This window comes from Fistularia commersonii, chromosome 12 (genome assembly GCF_037954325.1).
Source record: "Fistularia commersonii isolate RoL2024-O1a breed Wild chromosome 12, RoL_Fcom_v1.0, whole genome shotgun sequence".
NCBI classification, from domain to species: Eukaryota; Metazoa; Chordata; class Actinopteri; order Syngnathiformes; family Fistulariidae; genus Fistularia; species Fistularia commersonii.
This window is the reverse complement of record NC_141295.1, coordinates 13,940,899-13,955,676: the sequence shown is the minus strand read 5'-3', so window position 1 is coordinate 13,955,676 and position 14,778 is coordinate 13,940,899. Positions and strand designations below refer to the sequence as shown.

General features: G+C 38.4%; 1 protein-coding gene across 1 annotated transcript in view; it reads left to right on the top strand.

Annotated features, from left to right (window-relative positions):
* Positions 1–13,513, top strand: part of tbck (TBC1 domain containing kinase) — a 32,077-nt gene extending 18,564 nt beyond the window's left edge. The window contains exons 23-26 of the mRNA XM_086157250.1: positions 5,127–5,299; positions 8,078–8,241; positions 9,425–9,584; positions 13,296–13,513. Of these exons, the coding sequence (XP_086013376.1) occupies positions 5,127–5,299; positions 8,078–8,241; positions 9,425–9,584; positions 13,296–13,406 (608 nt within the window). The 3' untranslated portion in view covers positions 13,407–13,513. The remainder of the gene's footprint in view (positions 1–5,126; positions 5,300–8,077; positions 8,242–9,424; positions 9,585–13,295) is intronic.
* Positions 13,514–14,778: the final 1,265 nt, after the last annotated feature.

The following is a 14,778-nucleotide window of genomic DNA, read 5'->3' as shown; positions in this document are numbered from 1 at the left end:
GTTCCTTTTTACTTGTGAAAAGAAAGTACCTCAGCGAAATATCGATGGCATAAAATCTGAAAGTAGTATAATGCATGTCTTCAAAATATGACCCTTGCTCAGAGGACATCTCAAACATATTACTATGAAACTATTTCAAAATGCCAGTTCGCTTATTTTTGTGCTGAAAGGCAGAATGACATTTGGGAGTTTAAAAACCACAGAGACAAGACCGATTTGTCTAAAAGGTTTTGCGCAGCGGTCTGTGAATCAAGGCTGGCATCCTTCTGTCCTGCTTAAATTCAGCATTGCCATTCCTCAATGTATTTTACTGCTGAAGTCCAACAGATTCATGTGATAGAGGGGAAATGGGAACCGATAGCCAGTTTTTCCTTATAAAGGTAAAATATGTTGGCCCAGAGCTGCAGTCAGGTTCTTTGGCAACATCTCCTGAGAGAGGCTGCCTCTGCCAGCTCCTCTCTGTATATAACTGCCAGCCTCATTATTCCAGCTTGTGTATACCTGAGTGGTTACAGTGGTACTCTCAGCTATATTAGGACTGAAATCTGGGCTGTTGAGTGACCTCAAACAGAACCTGTTTACTAAAGCTTCTTACAGTGTTCTGGACCCCCCAAGATAAATTTGTATAACATACAGTCCTAAACTGGCACGACTGTGCTGATGACTGACAGAGAAAAAGTTTCACTACTACTATTTGATATGCCTGAAATGTGCAAACAGGTTTTTGTTCTTTCCTTTTCTTTCTATATATTTAAATGTTTATATATATATATATATATATATATGAAGTTTATTCATACTTAAAGGAAATTCTCAGAAGTGATTTAATGTTTGTTACTCTACACTGAGCATTATTTTTTAGGATAACGTCACTCATCATGCTAATGCCATCAGTAGCATACTGAAGCTGATGGCATCCTGCAGTGTGTAATGAAAAGACATTTTGAGAAAATTAGATTTTGAACCAAATTCAAGGCTGGAAATACCTTCCTGGTGACACAACATGGAGTAGGTGAACGTCGTACCTCGTTTAGGACTTTATGAGAGTGATTCTAACTTTTATGCTGAGCCAGGTCCGTCTGTAAGCCTGCCAGTGAATAATGTTTAAAGTACTCTCTTTAAGATCCTTAAAGTAACGCAGTGGTGAGTATAAATCACAAAACTATACAGATACAGAGATTGAAAAGGCTGTTTTTTACGACTTAATATAGCAAAGACTACAGATACATCATGGATGACAATCTTAGCAGTTTCTGTAGTTGTTTGCATTTAATTTGCTAAAAAAACTCAACTTTTGGTTCTACAGATTGAAAAAGTAGTAAATAAAGCACCAGGTCAAGGTTGTTACAGGTCAGTAGTTATCAATGATGAGATTGAAAGTTGATGAAATGATATATAGCAGACAGTGAGCAAAATGCCTTATCGAACGTAGAAATATTTGACTGATATTAAAATCGCATCACTATCCCACAAGTCCTTTCCTGGCTTTCTCAAGGTAGTCCTAAACTAAATGTTAACTGTTCGTCCTTTGCTGAGCTCTAGTCATTGAGACAAATGCTAATGTCCTGTGAAGGCAACTGCAGCTGCATCATCAGTAAACGCACACTTTCTGTTGGCCGGCGAGCCTCTTAGCTCCATTGTAAATCAATAAAGTCTCCAAACAAGAAAAAGTTATAGATTAACTGAATCTACAGACTAAGCAAATGAGTCACAAAATTAGATTAATTGCAGACAAAATGGCAGCCTTAGATTTATTGCCTGCCCCAGGGCAAAGTGTTGCAGCACTGGTCAGCCTGTTTCACATTTAATTTCATTTTAGATCAGGATGTTCTGAATGTAATAAAAATCCTCATTGAAAATAACGGAATCATATTTCATTGTTGAATGACCGTCTTTTAACATCTTGCAATTATATGCCTGTTTGTAAATTATTTTGTAAAGTGTCCAAAGATAAGCCAAGTAATCTCATCTTGGCAACCAGACTCTCTCATTTTGGTTTAGTTTGGGGAAAAAAATACGAAAGAAACAGGAGACCCGTGACCTGGACCACCAGGAATCTTCTCAGATGCATTACCAAAAACCACTTATAAATGTAAGAGAAACATACATATAGCCTTTGTACTTGTACAGTATAGTGACAGCTTGTAGGAACTGTGCTATATTATCACATTGCACTCACTTTTTTACCCCTTATTAAATCTGGGAGTCTCCTCTGTGTCAGAGTATTGACAACCACAGATTTCAGATTTTGATATATAATAGGCCTGTCTCTGAAAATTAATGTCACTGGCACCATTTATTGCCTGGAAGGGGGGAAACAGAGCAGCGTGTCTGAATCATTCAAGAGCCACTGTCCTGGAACACTATCTTGACTGTTAATTTTCATTGCAACAGTTGCAGACATGAGTAGAAAGCAGGAAGAATGTTTTTAATCTTAATGCTGAATGTCAGGTTTAATAAGCATCTTTCAAAAATCATCCATCTCTCTGAATGAGAGATTATGTCAAAATGCACTTTATAATGGGAGTCCATTACTTTTTCTAAACTGACATTGTCATCATTACTTAATAAAGGCTTCCATCAAGTCTAGACTAAAGGGGGGGCATCATGATGGTGGCCACCACCAGTATGAGAAATAGAACTCTGGATATAATTAATCCACCTTATGTGCAGTTTTTTTTTTTTTTTTGTGAATGAAAAGGAAAACATCGAGACTTGTCTCACTCGACTTACGTGTTTGAGCTAAGCTAAATATGGATACCATTAGCCTTCCCCTTTGAATGCACATTCCTGCAACCTCAGGCGAGCACAATTCCAGCTTCCTGACCTGGAATCCATTAAGAATATTCTAAACATTTGCTTTTCATTTTATTGTCCTGCTTTTTTGCATGAAACAGCATTTTGGCTGCATCTTTTTCGTCAGTTTTTTTTTAATCTAAATTCCTGGAGAACTGTTTTGTTTTTTTTTGTTTTTTCAGAACAAACATTCCATAGGCATTGTTACAACTAGCTAATATTCCTCAAAAAGTGCAATGGCCTTTTCCATCATTCTGTTAAGTCAGAAATAGGTTAGGAAATAGGTTTTCAGGTCCCACCTTACCTTTCTGTAATTACAGGAAGGTGGAGGGTGTAGAATATTCTTGTATTTATTTGAAAGCTATTTTAATATCTGTGTACCCCAGATACAGACCTCATCTGACACTTAAGGATTTCTCAAGTCTGGTTTGCTGTTTTCCATCCAGTTTTTCGTGGCCTTAAAGAGCAAATCTATTTGGTTGACTTCTATCATCTTCACTACACCTGTTTACCCTAGCAGCTGACAGCTTCTCAGGAAAAAAAGCCACAAAAGCGGTATGTGCAGCTCCAAATGGCCAAAAGTCTGAGCTAATGACAGCCAGGCCATGGTGAAGCATTGTGTTGCACCTAAAAGCTTTAGAGCCTGTTGTTGTACCTGAGCTAAAAGAAAAGTGATATCCAGATGTATGCTTAAATAATTACATTTCAGACAATGCTATTGAACCGCTTGTGTGTACATGCTTTGCACATTTTGTCATCACGCATTTCAAGAAACATTTGATTACAAGGGTTAATATGCTTTTTAAACTCCTAAACTGAAGCAAAACATAATTAGTTGTCGAGCACCAGTTTCACGGCCATCTCCCACTGGCTTGTAAAATGATGTATATTACACACCCAACTTGACACTAGAATGTTTTTTTAACCTTCCCAACCTTGAGAAGCATTTTTAACACCACTCGTGAAAAATATTATGCTTTTTCATCACATCAAGTGCAGAGAGAAAGAGAAATCCAACCCCGTAGAAGTATTTGAAAACCAGCTGTGTCATTCACTGGCGTCATGGATAAACATAATCACAAATGTGCCCCTGTATTTTGTGATGCAGATGCAGATACAAAAAATCAAAGAAAAGAATGAAGTCTGATTGCAGTGATTTTCCATAATCACTTTTTTTTTTTTTAAGAGGCTGCCAGATGAGGTGGAGGACACAACAACCACCGCAATGTCACTGGTTTCTCCTCAGTCTGAAACAATGCTTGACTACAGCAGTAATCCTTATTAGGATTTTCAGTATTGAGTAGAGGATTATGCACTGTGATGAGTACTCGACTTTTGTATTTGTTATCAAGCACCTTGAAACCAATATGTCTTCCAACAGTTGAAATTGTTTTATTTTTGACGTATATTACAAAATAACAATCTAAGTACAAGACGGACTGAAATATAATAATTTGTATTTATATTTATTTGGTTCCAAGCATCTTGTATTCACAATCAGTGAGAATTATTATCATAAATAAAAATCAGCAATTTGATCAGGCTTCCTCCCATCTGTGATTACACCCCTAATAATTGCGTGACTTGAACCTACCGTGAGAAATGTAATTATTATTATCCCTGTTTGATTATGTGTTTGTTATACCACGAGTGGTGGAGCCATCACATCACTTGAAATTTTCCCTTGTAATGTAAATTTAAAGTGTTTGCCATTTGGTGGCAATGAGTCACAGCTAAGTCAAAAACCTTATACAATTACTCAAATGCAATTTTGTCTGACCCTAAAGATCCCAGCCTCTAGAAAGTGCCAAACTGAGCCAAGGGCTTGTCAATACATCAATCTCCTCTTCCACGTTCCTGCCTCTTTTAGCAGAATAAGCCACTGCATGCAGCATGAGACGCCTTCGGGAGGGAAACTGTGTTTGCCTTTAGCACCTGTGATTCTGTTTCTGAGGAATCTAAGACTGTAAAGTGATATATGGTGTGTGTGTGTGTGTGCGTGTGTTGAAAACATACTAGTATGCATGGTAAAAAAATCGAAAGTCATAAATCTGAAAATGCCTGCCATATAATTTTAGGTAGTTCTGGTGAGGCATATATGGAGGATTACACATCAACGAACATGCATAGCATCCTAATGTAAGGAAATGCTGCTATGGGAAATGAAATAATAATAATTCAATTCTCACTGTGAAAAGCATAACATAGATGTTTGTCACAAAAATTAAGAGGTTGATTTACTTGCACTAAAGAATATTTCTTATTCATTTAATATTCTTATTATTTTATTCTTATTTTATTGCTTTTTTTCTTTCTTTTTTGCTGGGAAGAAATCGACATTGAGCGCTGTGTCCGAGAATCCATCAGCCTTTTTGGCTGGACACCAAAGAGTGCCACGTTTAGACAACATGCTCAACCTCCCAAACCTGCAGGAGACAACGGCTTTGGGAAAACCTCAACACATTTCTCGTCCGACTACCAAGACATGCCAAAGACCGATCTGGTAAGCACAGTCTCAAGCACACAAACTCAAAAATACATTTAATACTGAATTATGTTCAATACACATGATCGCCTCAATCCTGCCATCTAAAAGTGGCTTAATGTGTATATATATATATATATATATATATGGTGTATGTGCATATATATTATATGTACAGTGTAAATTGTAATGTATATGTATATATATGTATATGTGTGTATATATATATATATATATAGCTTATAATTACACATCCTTTTAAAATTTTCTGTAATATCTTTGCAGGATTTGGGTGGAAACTATTTGACTATTTATATACGCTTCAAAATATTGCAGACAAATTTTGTGAGGTTAATGATGGGGATCCAAATAAACAGCATTTCAGTTTCACTTCAATACAGTCATGGAAACATGGTCATCAATCGGTACAGAAAAATACTGCTAAAATTTGCAATGTCTTCTCCAAATGCACAAGCTAAATGTAGCTGTCTTGGAAGATTCCCCATGAAGCACTCGGGACAATGAACAAGAGACACACATACATTGATAGTGGTGAATATGACATTAACCAGACAAACCAACTAAACTAACCAGATTACATGGAACCAGATGGTCCATTCCAAAGGAAGGAAAATATTTATTGAACAAAGAATATGGCTTTCTATTCAGACTTTGTCCAACGAATCCGTCAAGTAGGCTCATGGCCAAGGGGTTGTTTATGCAAAGGACATGTATCTTAGATATCAGCCGATATTCCATCGTTATACCGAAGCAGCAATGGGCATGTCTGATACAAGGAGATCTCGTGCACGACTAAAGACAATATGTTCTAGGTGTCTCACTCATATTTCTTTCACACATGTCTGTAGGTGTTGTTTGCTTTTTCTCTGCAGCCGTGTTTGTCTGTCACGCCTCAATGCATAAAGACCAGAAAGCTTGCAAACACTTTAGTCAGATGCATCTAGTGTGTGCTCAAATGATCGCCGTAATCTCTGTCATTCAGCAAAGGATCATTGGTGTGGTGGCATTGATGGAAGGTGGCATCTGTTTGTATCTCGCCTCTGCTTCACATATTCTTTCATGCTGGCTCTAGAGGAAAACCATTGTGGAATTTTGGCAACCATGCTGGTATTTGACCATTCACCACATAATACAAGGGGAACATGTGGAGACCTTCAATTCAAGAGACTCTGACCGATGAACTTTTGCTAAAAACACAGAGATAAAGATACAGTGTAGTTGAGAGAAACTTCAGAGACGGTCTGTGAGCGATAGAGCCGATATTGAAGACTACAAATGAAAAAAAGATCTTGAACAAGGCATCAGTTTGATCCCGCCAATCCAGTTTACCTCAGGTCACTGTCTGGTTAATCCAAACAAGATGTTACTTACATCTCTATAAACTTACTTATCCAACTGAGGACTAAACATTACCCTCTCTCTTTCACACTCACACATGCACACATAATGTAGCTGCCATCAGTCAAATAATATCCCTTTTATCAACTAAAGAAGTACGGATTGGGTGATGAAGTATCAATTTTATAGTCATCATTTGAATTCTTTCTTTAGCGTTAATGTCTTCTCAAGGTAATGTCTTCTCTTCTCCTTCTCATGCAAACACGGTAAAAAACATTTCAATGTCGTCAAAGAAAGTGTTGTGACACCATTGGTCGCCCATTATCTAAAGTAGAGTTAGAAGGTGTTTTTTTTTTGTTGTTTTTTTTTTTTCTCATCATGACTCAGATGTTACTTTTTCTTCTAATCTCAGTTTCTAAACCAATGCACTTTTGTGTGGCAGAGGTCCTTTTAGAGTAAAATAGATTATAGCATTATAGCCCGTGTTGCCGAACACATGATATTGTGCATTGCCATAAAAGTGTGCAAGCTACTTCGAAAGTTCCATTTACTTTCGAACCTGAAGTATATTTGACATTGTGTGGTTTTCATTTTTAAATTATTTGACTCACAATATTACAGAACTCCTCTCCACCTAGGGACTAGGCTTTGGCCTCCCCCCTGTAGCCACTCCTCAAGCTTTCTGATCTAATAAACTAATCTGCCAGTGCAGCAAAAAGCTGCCTACGGACCAATTTCTTTGCTGCTGCTATTTGTCACCCGAGGTGCTGTAACATTCTTACAGATGTTCACCTCAGGTTTCCTGTAAGCTGTAGCACAGGTTAAGCATGGCCAATGTCAGCTTTTAAACCTTAACACTGTAATATAATAGTAATTATTTATCATTCAAGACATTTTTGAAGTGTCTAAATAATGATAATTCATCCTTTATTAATCCCCGTGGGGAAATTTGTTCTCTGTAATTAACCCATTATGGATGAACCATGAGCAGTAGGCTTCCACCCACCAGCGCCAGGGGAGCAGTTAGGGGTTCAGTGTCTTGCTCAACAACACTTCGACACACTTGGAGGAGCCGGGACTCGAACCAGGAATGTTCAGTTCCAAAGATGATCGCTCTACCTCCCGCGTCATGCCGCCCCCAACCTAAATTAACCTATTCTTTATTACATATTGTGGATTCAACTTTTATCTCTCAAAAGAAGAACCATTCCTTATGCTCTGGTCTGCCCACTCTTCCATTATCGGTTCATAGTCACTGTGCTATACATAATAACTAAAACAATACTAGCATGTTATTTTAGTAACATTTCATCAAGTCTCTATCCTTTTTTGCATTTTCTGCATAGTCTTTTTCAATGACATGAGCAATAGGCTTTCTCTGGATTTCCACTCTACATTCTATTCCCCCTGCAATCTAATCCTGTTACCTGTTTTCAGTCTCGTGAGCCTCTGGCACTATCCGACCTGAAGGCAGAGGTTTCCCCTCGGATCTCTGCTGAGGACTTAATTGACCTGTGTGAGCTGTCACTGGCTGGGCCAACCAAGAGAACCAAAGCTGGCAAACCCAAAATCCTCGCTGTTGATATTCGCAGTGTGGAGGAGTATCCTTGTTATGTCAGTGTGGAATCTGTGTTGTGCAATCTCAAAACTGATTTACTTAATCAAATGTTGTGAGGGTAAGTGATTCTGTTCGGATATAACGTCAAACTATCTTGTAGATTTGGCACTTTTCTTTAGAATTCAAGTTGTTATGGTTTTCTAAAGGCAAAATCAGTTTCCTTGTGAATAAAGTGCTTGGAATAATCGAGAAAAGGAATTGAATAAACACAAAAAAAACAGATTTATGCATGCCATCAGTGTGTCTTGTGTGGATGGAGATACTACTATTGGATATCACTTTGAACCCTACTTTAACCTTACATCAGGGGTGCCCACACCGTTTTGCCTTGTGTGCTACTTTTCAAATGACCTCGTAAAAGTGATTTCCCCACACTAAAAATGCTGAATATATACTTATTTATATGTCTACTGAGTCCACTTCGCACAATATATGTTTGTGCACCTTGCATAACTGCATGAACCCCTATGGCACACTATAACACAGTACAATTTTGGTCATCACCTTACTCTGACATGCACTGCATGGAGTCAGCCAGAGCTGCATATTCCAGAAAATAGCTTCTGATAGCCAGCCTTGAGCTGTTGAAATCAGCCCTGAGAAAAAATTACTTAGGAAGAGCGCTGGTTGATGGACTGATCAAGCAAATGCGCTTTAAATATGGCATTGTGAAAAAAATTTTCTTCCACCCGTTGCGCATAGAAGTAGTAAGTTTTCGGTTTTTTACTTGATTCGGCTCCTGCGCTCCTGTTTTATCCTTTCATTAGAAGAAATCATTTGTAACGCTAACTTGCTGGTTAGCTTGCAGGAACTTGCAATTGCTTGCGCACGGTTGATTGCACATGCGTGGTGACTCATGAGAGAGAAATAAACGAGATCTCAGACTGGCTGCCCTGTAGTTTCATTCAACTGGCAAGGGCCCGAGGGAGAACGGATGACAGACATTGATTGGCATGCAATTTACCAACATCACCTTTGCGATTGACCGATCGATCCCGATCAGGCACCTCTGCCCTGCAGGATTTACTTAGAATATATTATACTTGTATCCCTAAATGCTGTCTGTTTAACATTATAACCTGTGTGTATTACATCGATCATGAAAAGTAATGTTAGCTTTTAGACATTATTTACTACACTGTTTTCCCTAACCGTAATGTCTCTAGTTTCAGCAGAGGCCATATTTCTGGCAGCATCAACGTTCCCTTTAGTTCAGCGTTCAACTCAGACGGTGAACTGCTCCAGTGCCCTGCAACAGGAACCCTGCAGAACTTCAGAGGACGTGTCATTGTTGTCATCAGCCACGCTGTAAAGAGTGCTGCTATGGTGAGAACCCTTTGCAAGAATGTAAAGCACAAAGACGCTGCATTTGGTTGAGTTGTTTTCACTGTGAAACTATAGTCCTAAGCATCTATACAAAATGATTTCATTTCAAATGTAAAAGATGTATGGTTAATTAGCTGGAAGTGACTTAAACTCCCCATCACCCTGCAAGGGATGAATGGTGCTGATTGAAAGACTGGATAGATGGGTGGACAAGCTAGTGTGGATGATGGAAACATTATTCTGATGTCAAACCAAATTCTAAATTGAATCCCATTGCAAAACATAGACAATAAAGTTAATGCAGACCAGGAAACTTAATGGTCAGTTTTTAACTAATTTTCAAATGTTTTTGGAAACTCTATGAATATAAATGAATTTCCCTTTAGTTTTCAAATTTGCTTTTGCCAATTTTCCAATTTAAGATCAAGGCAATCTAGGGCAACTTGGTAAAATGCAAATTGCCTATTCAATAGTGAACAGTAAACAATTTTTTAGTGCACTAATATTTCAATACAAGCCGCACGGTGGCACAGTGGTTCGTGTTATCGCTTCACAATAAGAAGGTCTCTGATTCTGTCCTTCCATTTCTGGGCAGTCTCCATGTTCTCCCTGTGTCTGTGCATATTTCCTCTGGGTTCCCCGGTTTCCTTCCACAATCCAAAAACACGCAGTAGATTCATTTGAGATCTTACATTGTCCAAATATGTGAATGAGAGAGTGAAAGATTATATGTCTCTGTATGTGGTGCACCTGTGATTGACCAACAATGGGTCCAGGGTGAACCCCACCCCCTGTCCTATGACAGCTTGGAAAGGCCAGAGCCCCCCACGACCCAGACTGCTGGATAAGTGGTATAGATAATGAACTAATCAATTAATAATATTTCAATTCCTAAACTTGCATCAGTATGCATATGATCATATTTTGAGTATCATTTAGAGCATAATTCTATGTTTCAAGTAGCTCTACATTCACCTAACATTTGTTATTAACCCGGAAGCAAATTCAGTGAGTATTGGGGTTACAGGTCCTACATTGTGTGCGTGTGCTGCTATGTCCATTCATCCAAGTCAACATTTTTCTTTTACACTCAGGGAGTCCTGACTGGACTGCTCGACAATACTCATTTTCCTTTCCATTCCAGTGCACAAAAATAACTTCCACTATTGTTAAGGAACAGAGGACTGCACATTAGATAACCCTCCTTTCTCATCTCTGTGGAATAAATTAGCCTAGCCTAAACTTAAAAAAAAAAAAGAACTTTAGGATATTGCCTCATGGCATTCTTCTAATTAAGAGAAGACGTCTTCCTTTTCTATACGCTGAAGTAAAATTGGAAAAAAGCATTTTTGCATTTTTCTGGAAATAACAAGATCCTGTTAAGTTGGCTGTGATAGCCATGCTGAAACACGCAGATAACAAACTCACATATACACACACAAACACTCACACATATATATGTCTTGTTAAAAGCAAGACAAAAGAAAATCCAGAAATTGTAATTTCAACAATTAACAAAATAGTTCATTTTAATAGTTGTACTTTTTGTGCAGTTGTGCCCCAACCCAGTTTACTAGTGTAATGGTCATTTCATTACATTACATTACATTGCATTTGAAATCTTTATGGTGGTTTGTTGTATTTTTCCAGAAGAAGTGACGTGTTTGCACCTGAATATTCAAGTCAAAGGTAATATTAAAGTCTGACCTCGCAGTCATTTAGGCGATTAAATTAAAGGTCGCTTTAAAGAAAATAAATAAATAATCATATTTTTTTCCAAATGTCATCCACATCTCTTTGGCCCAGTGGCATTATCATTAGCAAAATCGCAGTATTCTTCAAGCTCTGTTGTCTTGAGACATTTTCTTTAAATCTTCAACAACCAATGTACATATCAAAAGAGGTCAAAGACCAATTGATGCAAAGACATCAAACGTTTTGTTCTGTTGTTTTTTCCCCCGCTTTGTGATTCATTGTCAATAGTCCTTTTGCTGACCCTGTTTTTCTTTCTTTTATTTTTTTAAGGGATTAATGTGTTCCCACTGTTCACATTATTACATCTCCTGAATGCTTTTTTTTAAACCAGAAATGAGTGTGTATTTTAAAACTCCATCTATAGAAGGATAATAGCTTCTATCAATCATTTTTGTTTTCTTGTTTTACCCAGATGCATAACCGTAACAGTGAATGTAATTTCAACTCAGTGAAATGTGAAGGAACATTATCTTCTTCTAATTCTATTGTCTTTTCTTTGTAAAGAAAGATGTTTGTCCCATTCAGTTAAACATACAGCACCACATCAGCAAAATATAACTGCTACATTTAAGTTTGGATGAACTATGAGCTGAAGGCAACCACTTAGAAGCACCTGGGGAGCCGTCAGCGGTTCAGTGTCTTGCTCATCAACACCTTAATGGGCAAGGAGGAGTTTTGGAAGCAAACCAGAAATGCTCAGTTCTAAGACAAGCACTTTAACCACCTGAGCCTCTGCACCTCCTAGCGAAAGGGACTTGAGAGCATTCCTATCCCCAGCAACAGCTTGGCTTAGAGACAAAGAGAAAAAATGTAGGAACCCATCAAATAATATTCTAACCAATGCAATTCAAATGGATGGACGAGAGATCTTAAATTTGTTTATGCAGGTCCTACCCATTTTAATTTGTAAAGAGTTTCTGTCTATTCAGCCAGTTAACACGAGGGACAGATTATTTACAAGTTTGAGAAGTAATCTATTTCAGATTCAAACAAGGTGACACTACAAGAATCTTCATATTTCAAAAACCAAGTCTGCCAGCACAGTTCCTGGCAGAGGGAACAGCATAATTCACCATTAGTATTTTGGGATATTTCATTATGCTCGATTGAAAGCGGACAAATTAAGCATACCCAATGCATGTTACGCTTTGTTACTTTATGTCGTATTTGCCTGTTTTTGTTTTGTCGTGGAAAATTTATGGAGGATTCTTTAAGAAAGTCTGTGAATGCAAAGAATGGTCAGAATGGTCTTTGGTCTTTTTGAGGTCTCAAAAGGTACAAGTCATGCTGAGCACAGAGTAGTCTTCAGGAGAGAACATATTGAGAGATCATATTGAAGGACACGGTCAGGAGACATGTTTGGTCCCATGGTGGTCCCATGGTGTGCTAGGAGGTGCCATATTGAAGGACACAATCTATCAGTCAGGCGATGTGTCTACTTGGTTATTCTTATGAGACAGAGAAGGACACATTGTTTGGAGAAGGACACCTTCTCTTGTGGACAGACAGTCAAGTAAGGACACCTCCTCTGAGGCTGAGCACATGCTATTGTTTTGACCAGTGCTTCTCCCTCCCCTCCCATTGGAGGCATGAGTTCAGATAAGCATAGTTCCTCACAGAACAGTTAAGTTACAGAGTTACATGAAATATTTCCACAACCGTTTTTATCGTCCTTGATTCCCTGGTCAATCCTGGCTCTTCCACTTTAGGTAACCAGGAACAAGATTTCTATTTACTCCTGAGAAACATGCCACCCAGGAAATGCCCATTTTCTATATCTTTAATACAACAATAGATTGTGAACAGGAGTTTAGATCCTGAGGTATGACAAAGGAGGTAATTTCCCAAGTATGTTTGTTTTCTAAGCCATGTGCAAAGGATCACTTGCCTCAAGTATGGTTCCTGGCAAACCAGTAAAATTTGAAAGAAAATCTCTCATTCTTAATTTCTTTTCAGTTTGCAGCACACCTGGTGAAGAGTAACTTCCCACGGGTTTGCATCCTGGACGGAGGGATCAACAAGATCAAACCCACTGGACTTGTGACCGTACCCTCCCCTCAGATCTGACTTTTTGTCTTACACACCTGCCAGTTACTAGATGTTTGACCTAGAGAAACATGTGATAAGTTAAACTTGAAAAAAACATTTTAAAAAAATAAACAAATTTCAACAGATTCATTTGAAATGATTCATTTTTTTGTATTTATTTTCCTTTATCTCAGACCTGGGTATTTACCCCTGCACGGGGTCACTTAGAACATGAATGACAAAACGTTCTTATCCAAATCTTCTTGTCATGGCAGCTGGACTTGAATTTCTTCACTTGAAGACATTTCAGCCCTCATCCCAGAGGCTTCTTCAGTTCTAATGACCTGTGGCAACTTTCCAAATATATCCGCCAGGGTTTTTGGCGGGTCAAGGTAATAGTGGCTCGTTATGTAAATGGAAGAGTTGATCGGCAGAAACGAGGTCTTGTTCGTTGGGGACAAAGGAGCAACTTTTGGGGATTACCTATCGAGGTAAAATAGAAATAACGCTTTCAAAACAACAGAATTTTACTATGATAGATTGCCCTTCATCAAATTCCCTTATCCATCCCATGCACTACATTATTGACTTGCTCCTTATGGGGGGGATTTTATTCCCGTTGAGACAAATCCAGTCAGCAGTCAAAAGCAATGATGTCACCAGTTCAGTGAACTTCTCGTGTGTGCATAAAAATAAGAGTAAGTGGTGGCATTAATTCAAAGATCTTTGAACTTCTTGACCTTATCGACAGGTAAGACGGACGATTTTGGACTCATTTCCAACTCTGTTGTCATGTTATTTTCTGTCGCTCATCTGTCAGACTTCAGGCTGGTATCTGTCCACAAAGGAGCAGAAAGTATAATATGTGCCACTTTAATTTTAAGCACATCTTTAACCCCACTTAGCATTATTATCAGCAGAGGCGTGGAGTGTAATGGGGCCACAGTCCTGGATTACATCCCATTTCAGATCAGTTGATCGTGACCATGAACAAGAGAGTGTCTGTTCAAGGTGTCATCACAAAGTTTTTTATGATTTAATTCAAAATGGGATTCTCCTCATGATCTAACCATGTTCGTATGTTCAAATATATCTATTTTAGGATCTTCGTTTTCTGCAAGATGCCCCAAGTCCATTGGAAATCTGGTGTTCATTGAGCTGGACAAGCGAAGATTCAGGGTTTTCCCAGGCGACGCTTGGTTCCCTTCCAAGGTGGAAGTTCCTGCCCCAGAGGAAGAACCCTGCATTTTCGCATTTCATGCTGGATCAGTGGTCTTGAGGTCTTTCACTTCAGGGAGGGAAAGTTTTTGAGCTAATAATCAAATGTGACAAACTATTTACCATAAGTATAAGAAACAAAGACAAGTTAAGAGCCATTTTGACCCATTGCGCTGTACAGAAATTATGTGCA